The sequence below is a fragment of the Phaethon aethereus genome (assembly GCF_964289735.1).
Source record: "Phaethon aethereus genome assembly, chromosome: 5".
Lineage (NCBI taxonomy): Eukaryota > Metazoa > Chordata > Aves > Phaethontiformes > Phaethontidae > Phaethon > Phaethon aethereus.
The window spans coordinates 36534836-36551869 of record NC_138579.1 but is presented as its reverse complement, the minus strand read 5'-3'; the positions used below and the strand labels follow the sequence as shown (position 1 = coordinate 36551869).

General features: G+C 34.5%; 1 protein-coding gene across 1 annotated transcript in view; it reads right to left on the bottom strand.

Annotated features, from left to right (window-relative positions):
• The window catches only part of RYR3 (ryanodine receptor 3), a gene marked incomplete at both ends in the record, with an annotated part of 240011 nt that overhangs the window by 163097 nt on the left and 59880 nt on the right, over nucleotides 1-17034 (bottom strand). The window contains 8 exons of the mRNA XM_082000511.1: nucleotides 1730-1886; nucleotides 2822-2896; nucleotides 6956-7049; nucleotides 10138-10237; nucleotides 10681-10793; nucleotides 13372-13450; nucleotides 14471-14545; nucleotides 16791-16898. Coding sequence (XP_081856637.1) covers nucleotides 1730-1886; nucleotides 2822-2896; nucleotides 6956-7049; nucleotides 10138-10237; nucleotides 10681-10793; nucleotides 13372-13450; nucleotides 14471-14545; nucleotides 16791-16898 — 801 coding nt within the window. The remainder of the gene's footprint in view (nucleotides 1-1729; nucleotides 1887-2821; nucleotides 2897-6955; nucleotides 7050-10137; nucleotides 10238-10680; nucleotides 10794-13371; nucleotides 13451-14470; nucleotides 14546-16790; nucleotides 16899-17034) is intronic.

Sequence of the window (17034 nt, the reverse complement as noted above, 5' to 3'; positions counted from 1 at the left end):
AACAACTATTCTTATTCTTGGCACACGCAAAACCAAATTTACAGAATCACAGAAACATTAAGGTTGGAAAGGACCTTTATGATCACCATGTACAACCATCAACCCATTTATAACCTACTGAGACAGAAAAATAATCTCTTCTGTACAGGACAGCACAAATCCTAGGATGATGAGACACTGAACGTGTATTTCATATAAAAATGTACATTAGCAACCGTATTATGTACAAACACAGTAGAAGGGATGAATGCATTACACAGTCATTATTGACTTCTGCATAACTAATTACTATTGTACTTCACCTTAGTCATTTTGGGGATTATAGCAAATTTCACTAATGTGTCTTTGAGGCACACCTCAACATAAAGAGTAAGAAAATAGGGTATGATTATTCAATGTTACCAAAATTATTTTATGAGTATGCATACATAAAAATAAAATTTATATACTTAAAATTTAAATATTCATATGCACAGGTTAAAATATTAAGAAACTGCAGGACAGCCAGTGTCCAGTTATGTACTGAGTATGTTACGTACAAAATGTTAAACCAGCAATTGCGGCATTTCTGGCATACTCACCATCCTTACCAGGGTGCCATGATTTTCCAAAAATGGAAAAAAATTATTGCTGTAATAAATGCCCCTGCACAATGTCATATGTACAATCTACACTGCACAGCCTTTACACTGAAGAAAGAACCAAAAACTATTTGGTGAGCATCTAACAATCTAAGGAAATTTCCAGACAGGTTTTCAATTATTTTGATTAGTTAAAATAAAAATACTCAGCATAACATATACAGTCACATTAATGAAACAGACATTGTTATTTTAAACACGGTAAAAAGAAGTATTTGCTTTATTATACTAAAAAAGTCTAGCATCTGTCAAGACTCTGAATGCTACATTTTTATCTAGTACATATCTAATTTTATAGATTCTTTTTCACTGCACTTCAAGGACCATACAGCATTCAGAGTTACATGGAACATTTAACTTCTCATACTTAATAAAAAATTCTATTGTAGCAGCTATGGCAACTATTTGTAAATAGCATCATGAAAGCACAGAAGAACTTTTCATCATCTTTGGTGTAAAAACCTTGCACTTTCTGGAAAAAAGTTATTAATTTCACCTACCTCCATAATCGTAATTCATTCTCTCTCACTTGTACTGTTTCTCTCAGCTGGAAACGATGAAAAAGCTAGGAACATGCAATTAGCAGCTCACTGACGAGCACAATTTGAAAACATATGGTTTAGAAATCACTGACTACATTTTCCTTGCAATTCACCTATCAGCACACTGCACGAAGAATAGAAAGGGCAGAATTCTGCCCAACTGAACTGAATTCAATTGAATTCAATTATGACAGAGCTGGAATAAGTAACATTCTAATGAGATTTTGTCCAATTAAAATGATACTCTATTGAATAAAGCATTCATATTAAAATGCTGTATCTTGCGTTGCATTAATTTTCAATCTTGTTTTTTTAACCCGAACAGTTTAGTCCACTCTAAAATTTATTCATCATTATTCATTATTTCTCCTCAAGGAAACCTTTGTTACTCTCGACTCAGGTTGCTTACCTTTGTATTTAAAAGCATAATCCCTGTCAATTGCTCCAATTTAGAAATTACAAATAATTTATAAAGTCATTGAACCAACTCAGATCTAGTATTTGAGTGCTCTGCATTGAAGACAAATTTCCATGGATGTTATTTACCTTTGATGCTCTAAAACAAAAGGCAGTAGATGCTGTGTCTGACTTTTCTCTGTCTAACATTGCAAGTCCTTCATCTTCATTCAGAGCCAAGTACTTTCCCGTTGTAATATGTCGAAGACGGAAAGGCTGTCCCCATCTGACATTACTTCCACTCCAGCTAAATATATGAGACATAAAAAAAAATAATTATGAAGTAAGCAAAACTAGTATTTCTGTTTCAGGCTGTGAAGGATGCTCAGAAAATAGAATGTGCTTTATATATTCCTTTTTGCTTTTGATTTCAATATTTGCATTAAAACAGATGCAAAACTGTTAACGCATTTGCAAAGGGAACCCTGGAAAGGAGTATAGCTTTGATTTTCTTGTTTCTATACCCTCTCTCTGTTTTATTATGGTATGACATACAGTATCCATAAAAAAATCCTCCATGTTTCTGAAAAATATACTGAAGTCTAAATTAACTACTGTATTTCAGCTGACTGCCTAAACAAACAAAATAAACCTAAGTGAGGTCTCAGCATTCCAGAGAATTGTCCTACACCTCTGTTAGTTATGAGGGCACACATTTGCAATCACAAACACACCAGGAGTAAAACAAACATAGAGTTCAGAAGGCCATTAAAGCTAAAACATGTATACCCTTATGGTATAAATTGAAATGTCACTTGCAACAAGTTAACAGATAACTAATCACCTAGGAGGGAGACGAAGTTTACAAAAAAAAAAAAAAAAAAAAAAAAAAGACAATCATGATGGATATTACTGTTCTGATTTCCACTGATGCTTCTAAAATTCCAGATGAAAACTAGGAAAGCATTTTACTTTTGGACAGAAGCAATGTCTCAAGCACATGTATCTTATAAGCAACACTGCTTTTGATACGGGACACAGACAAAAAAAAAAAGTATTCTTAAAATACTGACATTCTTCCTATGATTGTATCATGGTAGATTACTTTTCATTATTGACAATGAACATACTAACATATATAGCAGGACAAATATATTAGTCATGTTCTGCCTTAAGGGTCTGTAACAATTGAATTGCTGTTAACAAGAGTTGCTAACAGAAAAGTTCAAAAAATATCAGTACCTTATTCGAAGGGGTTCTACTCTCCACAAAGACCTTGCTCGAACACCAGCTCCTCCGGTTTCATAAAGTACTTTCCTAGAGAAAAGATTCAGAAAATCACCCTCTTGTGTTTATTTCTGCTGTATAGTTTTTGTAACTTACTCCTCTGAAAACTGTGTAGGACTCACTTCTCCCCAGCTGGATAGGGAGATGGAGTTGTTTGGACAGAAGATTCCTAGTCATCAGTGAGAGCACGATACACAATCTGAGTGTTCCAGGTGAGACAGGCTACTTCCATTACGCTATTCTCTCTCAGGAGTTGTAAAATACTTTGCCTTCAAAGTGTCTGAGAAACTTTTGTTGTTACTTCATCAGTCATAAAAATATGTCATTCATATGTAATTCCCAAGAGATTAATATAAATTACTAGTGCTCTGAAATACATATAAACACAATATTAAAACAAGTATACACATTTGCATGCATTAATAATTATCTGCATGAATACAACATCAGAGACTTCACTCCCAGAATTACTTTGAACGTTCTTGTTAAAAGACAAAAATGGTGGTGATAAAACAAAAATTTTGTAGTGTAATCCTTACAAAACAGATAATATAGATAAAAATATATATTAATTTTGGGAAACTCAGAGAAATAAAAAACAGGAAGTTGAGGGGCTCAGCCTTTAACATAATCTAGTTTTCTTGAATTACTGGCTGGGGGTTAGTGACATGTTTCAGTGCGGAAACTAACATGCTATTCAATAATCAAATACAAACAAACTATGGTGGATTAGTCATGTTCACAGGAATACATGTAGATAGTTTTTCAGCTTTCAGTAGTCATTCCTGTCTTGTCACCTAAGCACCAGAATCTGTATAACCTTCCTAATATATAATGGATATAGGAAACACAACGGATTATAGGAAAGGTCTTGATCTGAAACTCAGGATACATAGAACCTGTTTAGCATTCTTCTCGTGCAACTATGGGACCTGTGAAATGACCTCAACTTGTGAAACGAAAGTTGTGTTTTTCTTATCTGAGCAAGTGTTTCTACAATTTTTCTTCTACTAAGAACACCTAAGGTTTTAATGCATCTGCTTCTTAATATACATCAATATGTTGAAGGCATGCAAGGAATGAAGCTGGGGGTATTGTTTAGCCTCTGTGAGCAGTTACAAGGCGCAACCTTGAGGGAAGGAACAAGATAATCACAAAAGAAACACAGCTACTCAACTTTCAGTGAACTATCCTAATTAACATCTAATTATCATATAATATGCATAATAGAAACCTGTCCCTGGGCAGGGAAAGCCCCCTCCTCACAAAAGCCCCTTCCTCACTGAGCATGCCTAGAAAAAGAGAAGGACGCTGTGGCTTTAAGTGGAGACGAGGCTTGTGAGAACCAAGGGGAACAAAGGTAATGGAGCCAACTTTTAAAAAACACTGATAACTGTTGCTCAAAGTGCATAAATATTTTCTGCCTGTTAGCTGAGGTGCTAGCTTTGTGGACCTACCACCTAGCACCCAACTGTGCAGATCTGGAATAAAAGCAAGTATCTCGGCTCTATGTGTTTTTCAGCACTCTGCACACTGGGTGGAAGTACCCATATTTGGGACAACAAATACACTCCAGGAAAAATCTATATATTAACATGAAGTATACTGGAGTGTGACAAACCATTTGTGTCCAGTATCTTTATAAGATGATGGACTTGTAGATCTACAGCTGTACATTATTTAGGAGTCACATTTAAGAACACACATGTGATTTCAAAAATTTAGAAATGATAGTGCACCCCAACAGCAAGAATATATATTCCTCCTAGTAAAGATAGTAGCATTTCCTACATATCTTGCCTTCCATAATGATGGTTTTAATACTTTAGACTCAAAATACAAAATGACAACAAAAAATGTACAATCAATTAATCTTCATTTCCAGACTCTATGAATACAATCTTTTGAGGTCCCTTCCAACCTGGGCTTTCTATGATTCTATTAATATGCTGAATAAACAATTACTGTCTAGAGTTTTTCTTTTCCATTTTCATCCTTGATTCTCTTTGGTCCCATTCACCTTACTGATGTTACTTTTGGCAGACTTGAATGAGCTAAGCTCAAAACTAGTAATTCATTTCCATTCTCTTTGACCTCCTTCATTTCTCCTTGGCCCAACTCAACCACTCCTTCACTGAATGAATACCACAGATATGTCTCTGTTCAGTTTTTATACTTCTTAAATTCCTATACTACTTTAATTCCTATACTACCCTTTTCCAGCTTTTTCTATATGCAACACTGTACTAGCATTAGTGACCTGCTCTTTCGGTAACAAAACTGCAAGTAAAAGAGAATTGCTGCTTTTTCACAACAGCATCCACATAACAATTTCTTCATCTTCTCCTTGATTCCATCCATCCATTCTGAGTTTTTGCCAAGCCTGTCTTTTTGATGTTCAATAAGTCAATCCCCTGTATTTTCACTTGACCTGTAATAAAAGACCTTAAGATTCTTGGCAGAGAACACTCACTCTGTGAGTTGTAAAGAAGCATTCTCTATAGAAACCTTCAGAAAATTTTATGTCTGTTTTATGAAAAGAGACATTATCACTCTTGTCTAACTTAGCTTATTTAATAGTCCTAATGGAATGCATGAAACTGATTAAACAAAGAGATGGAAATAAACACAACCATTTTCTACACCTCTTTCTTCTGTTCCTATTGCTATTTGGTTTTTTTTCATATATTCATTTTGTTGTGTATAATGTAAACATGACTCCTACAACTATGACACAGTACAACCTTGGCCTTGTGTCTATTACACAGCTCACAAATCCAAAAGATAGGACAACTCCAAATCATCAATCTTAGCACACTGTATCACATTTGAAAATGTTCAATATAGCATTCACATTGTTCTCCTATTTTAGGAATATAAATACATAGATTTTGTTCAGAAAAATAATTTTTTTTTTTATTTTACCCTTTTATTTACATAGTTATAAGAAAATGGAAGCAGAGGTTCAGGCAGTAACAATACACACCAAACATACATTATGAACAACAACATACAGGGCAATAGGACTCCACAATTATTTTTGGTTTTACCTATATCTGACTTCTAGTTAAGTAACAGCAACAGGAAAGTACAGCATTTCTGAGCATACTGAAAAGGCTTGACACCTATTCTAACCTTATTAAGACTGGTTGTTTACAAAAACAACCTGAATATGACATCTGTTCCACACAAGGAATCCTAACCTTAATACTTTCGCTAGTTATTTTTATACTAGGTGTGCACATCTTCACACTCAGTGCAAACTCTGTATCTTTTTTTTTTCTATACACATATGAAGGGAACAGTAATAAAAAAATTCACCAACAGGTGAAGTTTTCTGACATTCAGTTTGGGTTTTCTTTAGGCTTTGAAGACATTTCTACTGCATAGAAATGTAAAAATGGAAAAATTAGAGCTAAAAAGTTTACTCGACATAACGGAATGTTACTTGTGGTATTGTGTTACCTACAGCATAACTTATTTGCTACAACGGGTATGGAGATCTTATTTGTTGAATATGATTTTTAATGCTGGGGTTTTTGTGTATCAAAATTATTAGCTTGCTGTGCTTTTGATTATCAGCAAAATGCAAAGATAAATTCAAATAACAAATCAACATCATATATAAGAACTGTAGATTTACGTTTAAAACAAAAGTGACTTAGTCTAGCTAATATGATTTAATTATCTTAACATATTAATCAAATTTGAGAGAGCAAGAACTTGCAAAAAGGTGCAAAATAGATAAAATATGAAAGTCATTGTAGAGGCTGAACTTCCAAAGATCTTTTTAGGGCTTCTTTTTTTCAAATTACCATCTTCCCTGCTAACGCTTGCGTATCTCTGCTTATAGTAGTACACATTAAAGACAAATAACAGGCTGAAATCTCAGTGGAAATCAACTACTCAAATTTCAGCTCATGACTGATTTTCTGCTTAGGAGGTTTCAACTTCTTCTAACAATGTTACTGCATAATTAAAGATTGCTGTAAAGAGTGTTTATCCTATCTAACCTCAAATTCAACTGACAATGAACAATCTATTTCCTTTTTGTGAGAAGGAAATGCATAAAAATGCATCATCACTTACTTGTGCTGTGAACCATTCTGATCTGTAGATGGAATTGTCAAACACTCATCATGGCCATGGAAAAAACGTACTACATGCCCACCAAGAAGATATCCTACAGAAGAAGCACATTTACTCATTAGCTTAAATATTGACAATATGAAAATAATGCCCTCAAAAAATACTATAAAATTCAAAAGACCTAGGTGAAATCTGTTTTACAAATTTTCACTCATAACTGAAATTATAAACGAAAAACAAATTTAGTGTGACAACATATTCTTTTTAGAATCTTTTTCAGTTAAAAATATTTCTGAAAATTAAGACAAAGAGAAAGTGATCTCTTAACATTTAAAAACCAAATTAGGATTCTGGGACAGAAAAGGAAAAGAAAAGCTTCTCCAACAATTACTGTTTTGAAAATTGAATGCTTTAGGTAAAAGCCAAATCAAACATATAGTACCATAGTTTCCTCCCCTTTAATGCAATTTAAATGTTCTCAATAGAAAATAATTTGGTGAGTTCATCAGTTTGTTCTGACATTTATGATTTGTGTCAAAATCAAAACTGCACAGTAGCAGCAGGAGACAGAGGACAGAAAAACACTTAGCAGTTCTGAAGATTAAGTTTAATGGAATCTAACTTTCCAACCCATTTAACACAAAGACTATAGGTCAAAACCAGGCACTTTGCCTCACAGAAAAAAAGAAAAAAATGGTGTAGGAGGAGCATGATTCATCAGACACTCAGTCCAAACTGTTCTGACCTTGTAAGTGAAATTAATGCCTTTTAAAAGAACAAACACACATAAAAGAGGAAGGGTGGAAGGAAACTTTCATACTGTGTGGCCAATTCCATATAAATTTGTAAATTAGGGAAATGGTAACTAGCAATTATCCTGTTGCCAGTTAATAAAAAAGTCAAAGCAAAGAAAGAATGCGAAAAAAATACACTTTCCTGATATCTATGTTCTGTCAAAAGTACTTCAAACATCACAAAAAGTATGTTGTCCGACTTCTAGTCCAGTTTTAGACTCAGGAAATCCCACTTTCTCAGTCTGTCCATTCAACTTGAGCTACACTGCTAAGACTGGACGTATCAACCCCCTTTTGATCATCCCTCATATAAGCCATTCTGAGAAGTGTATATACAGCTAAACCTAAGTGTAAGCAGTTGGGAAAAAAAGACACACAAAAAACCTACTTCTCTGCTTATCCCACCTTATCTTTTTTTTTTTTTTATTATGCAATTTCAGATTTTGTGTCCAGTTCTGAGCTACACAGTATAAGGGTTCCAAATACTGCAAATGGCCACTAAGATGATTAAAAAACTCATGCATCTCACACATGAGGAAAGACTGAGAGAACTGTGACTGCTTGACCTAGAAAAGAGAAGGCTCTGGAGGGGGATCTCACCAATGTAGAGGACAGAATCAGGGTCTCATCAGTGGTGCCTAGTGACAAGACCAGAGGCAATGGGCACATACTGAAACACAGAAGGGTCCATCTGAACATCAGGAAACACTTTTTCACTGTGAGGGTGCCTGAGCACTGGCACAGGTTGCCCAGAGAAGTTGTGGAGTCTCCCTCCTTGGAGATATTCAAAAGCTGTCTAGACATAGTCCTGGGCAACCTGTTATAGGTGGCCCTACTTGAGCCGGGGACTGGACCAGGTCCAAGCTCAAGCACTCTGTGATTCTGTAAGCAGTTCGGAAATTTAGCTGCCAAATCCCTGCTGTTACAGGAGTCTCAAATATACCATTGATCTTCCATGATGTCTCTGTATAGCTCATTATGTTTGTCATATGTTACGTTTTTCATTTACTGTAGGATGGCTTTTCTCTTTGCTTAGTTTTCTCTTACCTGTGAAACCTGGGAACATGGGGACTTTTCCAGAGTTAACCTCTATTCTATTTAGGACCCATGATGGCTGGGGACCAGACAGCCATTTATAAATATACGGCTCCAGCATAATACACTTCTTGCAACAGAAAGCAAATCAGAAAGTATTACAAGGAAAATCCATATCCCACACGCTCTTAAAATGAAAATGTACAAACACTCCAAGACAAGTTTCTTATGGGCCAGTGCACAGAAGCACTGTGGGATGCCAATTTAAACCACCTGGGGTTAGAAGGACCCAGCCATAGTTCAGGTAAGCTTAGTGACTGTTAAGTCTTCAGCATCAGGGTAGTCTACTTCTATGAAGTAGATTCTTCTATGAAGAATCAGTATAGCCGATTCCAGGAAAATGCAATGTCACTTTCAGGTCCCTTATAGCTCCATTTTATCTTATGAACCTGTATATTATTATACCATAAGTGATTAGTTCTAAGGCCAAGCGATACAAAATGATCCTGACTTAAAGACGTTTGCTATTCATGAATGTGGAGGTGTATAACAGGAGGGCTGATACTTCAAACAGAGAACAGCAGAGGTAAAGTACAATGTTTGTTATGACAGTGATAATGACAGAGCATGGCATTGAAATAAGGAGAAATATTGAGTGGATGAGCCTTTCATTACAGAACAAGACATCTCTCAAACAGAATAAGGTGATGCTTCTCAACCATGGTTGTAAAGTGCAGTCAAGTACCTAGAAAGAAATCCTGACCCTGCGGCGTGGCATTTAAGGCTGATTAAGAGGATACATCTAGAGAGCTCATTTTCACTGACTATTACAGAGAGACAATAAGAAGCATGGCTGTGAGATCCAGAAAGGATATTGAGCAAATTTCCTTAAAAAACACAACTAAGAGACTGAAATAGGAACTATGAGAAACCTGCTTTCCATTCTGCATGTACCTTTATCTCTCTTCTGTTATCTGTCACAGAGTGATTGAAAATCCGAAACAAAATCTAAGTTTACTAGCTTTAGTTATTCTGCAGCTCCTACTCCCCAAAATTAAAATGAAGACAATTAACTCATCTGTTGCCCTCTCAGTTTTCACTTCTCATGCAGCTTTTTATGCTTTGCTATTCTAAAGTTGCAACACTTATTTAGCTTTTTTTCAGTTAATCCAGCTGATGGATCTGTACTTCCTTCTTTTCCCTTCCATTATTCTTCTCTCCTATGCTCATTTTCTTTATTAAGCCCTTTGGTTTGATGTTATGAGGGTGAGGTTTTTTCATTTTCACTCTCTATGAAAAGCAATACAAAGTCATCTAAAGTATATGCATTTCTAAATACATAAAATGACAAACCTTCTGTAATATTGCTTCCTGAGCATGTAGGATGTACATTCCATAGCGTCTGCATAAAGGAGGCATCCACCTGAGTACTTCCATTAGCCATGGAGAGATGCTGAAATAAGACAAACAGTAACAAGACACAGTGAAATTTACACACTTAAAAATATTTAGTATATTAATTTCTCAACAAAATAGAAGTACATAATAAAGTAAATACACAAATATTCTTCAAAAATTAGTAGTCACTTGCTTTTAAAATGAACTCCTTTCTAAATCTAATCAGCAGATTCTAGCTTAGAAATATTCCACAGTTACAGAAATAAAAACTTCCCAAGATGGAGAATGCTGAAGTACAACTCAGGATAAAGGTATGGAAACAGGCCTGTTCGGTGGGGGAAAAACCTTTCACTGAGGAAAAAAAAAAAGTGCATTACACCCAGGCATTATTTCATAGATTAGAAAAACTTTCATTCATAGGAATCTCAACCATTTTCCCCAACTCCTGACAGCACTTTGTATTTTTCCACCATGTGTCCACTTGCTAAACAAACGTACCAGGTATCTTTCGGAGGACACACTGACCAGGATAAGATCATCACCTATTCGAACCTTCTCTCCTTCTGACCTTTGTTTGGAAGCAGGGTGTATTGTCCACCAGCATGCCTCACCTAAAAGGACAGAGATACTTATTAAGGGTATACAAAACAGACAACTCCCAAGAAATTTAAGGATATATTTATACAACATTGAAATAACATATTGAAGAGTTGTGTCTTATAAGACATCCACCTTATAAACTCACCTCATTCCTCTTTTCAATCCATTTGAATTTTTTTCTTTTTCCTTGAAACTTTTTGTCAACCACTCTTTTATCATCACCGAAGCTGATATTTCTCTTTTCAGGCTTTCTTTTAAAGAAACTGACCATTTACAAAACACTGCTCAGAGCTGCCCTCCCTTCAAGGCTCTCAGTACCAGTAAATTGCTGACAGCTACTTCAGTCTTAGTTATCACCTTTTGTGTCTTCTTTGGCTTCATGTTCATATTTAATTCACAATCTTCTGTATCATTTCCACTTTAAGCTACATTTATATTGTAGAATATAGAATTTTGAATCAAATAGTCCATAACTTCACAATATTGCTACACTACAAATATCAGTTCTGGGAGCAGTTGCATTAGCGCAACAGACCACATGACTACAGGATAGCCAAGCCTAAGGGTAACAACCACAGAATATTTCCTACACATTAAATATAAAATTCCAGATTACTTTGCACACAAGGCCCCCCGCCTCGAATTCTGAGAAGACTACCTAATTCATTCCACAATTTCACACCCTTCAGGGTGTAGTTAATACCCTGAAGAGAACGAGTTAAATACAGCTTTCTCACCAGACCATGCAAAGTGGGAGTAAATTAAACAAAGGCAAAAAGGGTAGCATAAGACAAAGCACAAAAACCTGTTTGATGAACTAAGAAATTTCATGTAAAACCTCATTAAACAAAATTTGAAGGTTACGGAGACAATAATAAGGAGACAATAAATGAAAGTTACATCCCTAAAAGTAAAAGTGTATAGTGCTAAATCTTTAAAAAGATAATTTTAAATATCCAGTGGCTTTTCACTTAATACCTGCTACATAAAGAATACTTCCTGCAGCTGAAATTGATTCAACAGGACAAGTTCATGGGTGGAGGAGTAGGGCAAGGGGAAGTGATATTATGGTGTTCAGTTTATGAGGTTTACAAGCATGCAGTAGTTATCAAAATCCTCTGTGCAGAAACACAACTAAGCATTCCTATTATGTATTATTTTTGTATCTTACCTATGTGTACAAGCGTCTTTTTGTATATGTACAGTTAAGCAAATACCAATGTGAGACAACTATTGACATCTCTTAACAAAACCTCATGGGCACAAGCAGACACATTCACAATAACTCTGAAAAAACTATGAAATTATAAAGACAGATTTCACTGAAACTATTTGCAGAGATAGAACACAAAAATTTCTTTTATCAACATTCCTAATGAAAACTGTCTCCACCTAAGGCAGCAACCAAAGATATAATCAAGTAACAGGCTACTAATATCTGTCTGAGAACATCTTCTGTATGTCTACGAACAACTAAAACACAGACTTCAGTCATTCAAAACAGAAGGTTATGCAGATAATCGAGTCACATGAACAGGAGGTTTCAAAGGTCATGGTCCACAAACATTTTAACACCTACATTGGCAGTGCCTCCCCATCATCAATTAGTATATTTTGATTTTAATTTAATTCCAAAATAAGGAAAAAAACAACAGAAAGCACAGGATTATATTAATACAATTGACATTTCTTTATTTGAAGCTCCACATTAATGAGGTGTGTATACAGGTACTTAGATTTTTCCCTTCAAGGTGTATGTCTGGGCCTGGGTACTTCAGAGTCACCTGTTACTTCCTGATGAGTACTAACTACTTTCAGCAACCATTAACACTGTGTATACAGCAGCACATAAACCTGTTTGTGGCGCTCTGGCTGAGTTGCTTTTAAATTCATTTAACATAGCTTCCAGTAGCATCTCATAATTTATATGTGATTTCATGGAAACTCAATTTTTTTTTTTTTTTTTTTTAAACTACATTTCTGTCAGCAGCAGTTACTGGCAGTAGTCTTGGAAATCTATTAGTTAGATTTTAAAGCTATTCTGTCTTTTATTTTTTTGTGTCATATCTCTTCCACCCTGTCACATTATTATTTTGCTCCCTTTTATGCTTTTATTTTAATTCAGCTCTTTTAGCAATGTGCTCATTACTTTTTTCTGTTTTCCTGCACTCTAAATTGCATATTTCTTTTGTTGCATGGTTACAATATATATTGTGAATGCATCGATATATGCCTTCTCCATACTCTAATTCTATTGAAAGTGCCAAACCATAAATAGAAATACAAATAGAAAACAAATGCATCAAATCTATTTTATTCAACAGAAATTTTTTACTTTGACCATTATCACTAACGTTATTGCAGTTGTGGTAACTCAATTTAATTGCAAGGCACTCTCACATTCTTATGCAAAGTCGGTTAATTTACTGAAAGTCATCAGTATTGACAGTCATCATTTACTTTCAGTCATTTTATTTCTAAAGGAACACATAAACATGACATTCATAAGCTTCAGTGCCATTAATCTCAAAGCCTCTTCTAAAAACAGAAATGTGCGACACGTTTTCCTTCAAAAATAACTTGCTATACCTGCTGCATTTTCTCGTAGTCCCACATCAAATGCAAGTTTATCCGTCTGGGATCTTGATGACGTTAAACATGTCAAATACTGCAAAACAGGGAAGGTATTGAAAACAAAAAAACCAACAGCATCCATTAACACACACGCCAAATTAATACATTTGCGTAACTCCATCTTACCATCAGCCTGTGCTTAATTTTTTTAAATTGGTGAAGCATGGTATTATTTGTATAATAATATAAAAATTATAATATAAATAATAAATAAATAAAGTCAGCTCTTCCTGACTTTAAAACATCAAAATCCTTTTCCACTTCAGCATGTGTTTCTCCGTGCAATTTACCTCCTACCTTCCCAAGTTTCACGTAGTTCATCAGATAGGAACAGGCAAACATCTTATTACAGTGTTACTGGAGTAAGTTTGCTTCATGAAAACATAGCAAAAGGCAGTAATCATACTTGCAACTCTGGTATATCAAGGCAACTACAATTTGTATCATTCATAAACATAAGTAACAGTTTAAAGACTAGTGCAGAGTCTTCTAGTACAGGAAAAAGGAAAGAAGATGCTTTCTTCACTTCTCATTTCTCCAACCTCTTATAGGTATATTTGCATGGGCGCTAAGAAGTCAAAAATCCAGAACAGTTAAAATTTTCCAATTGTACAATGTAGTGAAAAAAATGTTTATACAAGGTAGCCTGATGATTTATGGGCATAGTCTCTGGGAACTATGGGATGTTAGAAGGAACACCTTATTTTACAAAATATGATGGAAAAACTAACACATATCACAACAAATTAATATGTGATAGTAACAACTTGCTAATGGACTTATTAAAATGGATTCCTTAAGGACACAGAAATAATCAATGGATAAAGGAGCTTTTTAGCTACATTTGAGTGAAATGGATTGAAGAACCTGAATTTAAAATATCAAGGCCACTTCCATTGTATTGAGACAACACAAGCTATTAAAATTTTTTATCTAGTGCAGAAGAGAACTTAGAAAGAACATTCTTCCAAATTTACGTATTTTTTTATTTTGATGAAAAGATGTTTACCCGAGTTTCATGTTACTCATTCTGTGCAAGCGCTCTTTCACTTACCATTTCACTAAACGAATGTCGAAGTAGTATAGCATGGCCATACAGCAGGGTTCTGTGACCACCCCCTTGAGCTGCCTACAGAACACGACAGAGAAGGTCAGAATTCCACTGCACTGCATGGACTACGATTAGCATTATGTAACAACATGAAGAGCTACTACAGTTCAAGTAATAAGTGCAAATATTCAAGCAAATTATGAAATGTATACGCTGGGCAAAAATCATAATAATGAAGTAGCTACAGCCAAATATCTGCCAAGGGAACAAATGTTTTTCTTCGTCAAATACTATTATTGTGACCTAATTTTATTATAATTAAGTAAAAACACAGCATTTTCAAGAAAATATTTTAAATTAAATAAGATATGACTTACCTTTCTTATAAACTTCTCAGAGGCATTAAAAAAAAAAAAAAGAAGTATATATACACATACACAGACTGAAAACTGAAAGAGGAAAAATGCACCTATTGCCAAGAATAGTTAAAGCACATACTAACGATACCTGCTTGCTAGGATTAATGTCATCTTAAGCATTTAACAGATTTATTAAAGCAACTGCATCCATAATTTCAACCAAGCACAGTTATTAATTTTGAATATGGAAATTTATTACAAGATCAGGGAGAGGCCTGATATGCCTCCTTTACAGAATTTAACATGAATATTTTGAGCTCCTTTTGGTGACCAGAAGAAAATAAATTCCAGTGGAAGAATCTTAACAAGAAGGCTACCTACAGAACAACAGCCAACAAGTTTTAAAGGTTTTCAAGTCTGCCTCTCTCAGCCTTTTTATGCATCTACCATCTTATTCCCTAGTTAGTTAAAAACAACAAGCCTATTCAAACTTACATAAATCATATGGCCAAGAAATTAAATTCTCAATTTATTGTGTTATCCACCGACACTAAGATTTTTTTTTTTTTAGATCCTTGATCCTAGACTGTATGAAGCACTTTTTTAGGAAAGTGATCTCCAAATTTTGCAGAATTATGGATATCATGATAAATGTTAATACTCGTTATACTATGGTGGGCTACTTTATACTTCATTTTTTTCTCTCAGTCCAGATCATAACATTTGCACCTGGTAAGTCTTCAGTAATAATAAAAGGTCTAACACCAGGATCCTGATAAGAAGTATAGAAATTTAAGAATATCTAACTTCTCACGTAATTGCTTGAAATTGCTCACACACACACACACACAGACCTTTGTTTCCATTTAAAAGAACATTTACTTTACAGTCTTCTTGTTTCAGGTATATTTAGGCAATCATTAAATATGAAACATGATTGTCCAAAATATAACACCATCACCTTTTGCCAAACAAAGAGCTTAGAAGTTCTACAAAAAATACAGTTCTTAAATAACTTTCTAAATAATAAATAATGTATAATAAAGTGCACGGGGGTTTTTTGGCATCCTTATTGCTTGAGTGTGGAAGTCCTCTTTCAGTCATTCTAAGTTTATCTTAGATTTGAAGTGATAACTCAATTGAAACTTTAGTAATATGGCATACAAGCATAGTTACAACATTTCACTTTACTGCAAAGTCACTTTACACTATACTGTCAGCATTCTAGTAAGTATGCTTGTGCTAATATAGTAAAAGATTAAGAAACCCAAAGAAGAGAATTTGGAAATAACTAACAGTTCTTGCTTGTTACCACAGATTAAATAACTTGAAATTATACTGAAACAGTTTAGTTACACAACTAGAAAGAAAAATATCATATTTTTATATCTGAATTAAAATAGATTTAAATTTGTCACTTTGTTTCATTGATAGGACTTAATTTCTAGCTGTTAATTTCATGCAAGGATAAATACAATTAAATCTAAATACCTGAAGTACTTTCTTAGCTCAGTGGAATGAGATAGAATATTTACATAATGAGAAAATTATTTTGCTTTCACCATGAATAAATAGCACTATAATACAATAATGCTTTATGGCAATGATTTACATTTCAGAAAAAACCTCTCACATACTCTCCTCAGGTTCATAAAAGCCAGACTCAATGCAAGGGTACTCGTATTCCTTTTTCAGTATCCAATTCTGGACGGATAGTAATAAATGATCTCTGAAGATGATGCTTCTGGTTTTTGTAAATATTTCAAAAGACTAACTGCACCTGTTCCTTAACACTAAAGAGAAATTAATATGATTATAATACTGGAACAATAATGTCCCAGGAAAACAAGAAAACGGAAGAATCTATGACATGAGGCCCCGCTCCTAGAAAATCCTGGAGCAAGGAAAGAAATGAGAACAATCCATATTCAGAAATTTATTATCTTTGATGTCAATTTACTTACCCCTTCACTAGCATTATCCCCTGTGTTGGCCAGCATTTCTTGAAGGGCTCTGACAGAGAGGGACTGTTCAAGGACAAAATTACAGATGCAAAGGTCTGGAGGAACATACTGTAAAATCAAATTAAACAGTGTAAGAACAGATGAGCAGAGCAGGTGAAACAGCATGAAAAGATGAAAACACAGATGCATTTTAATTTAAAAATCCATACTTAATGTTTACTCATTTGTTTTTGAGATACGTGCT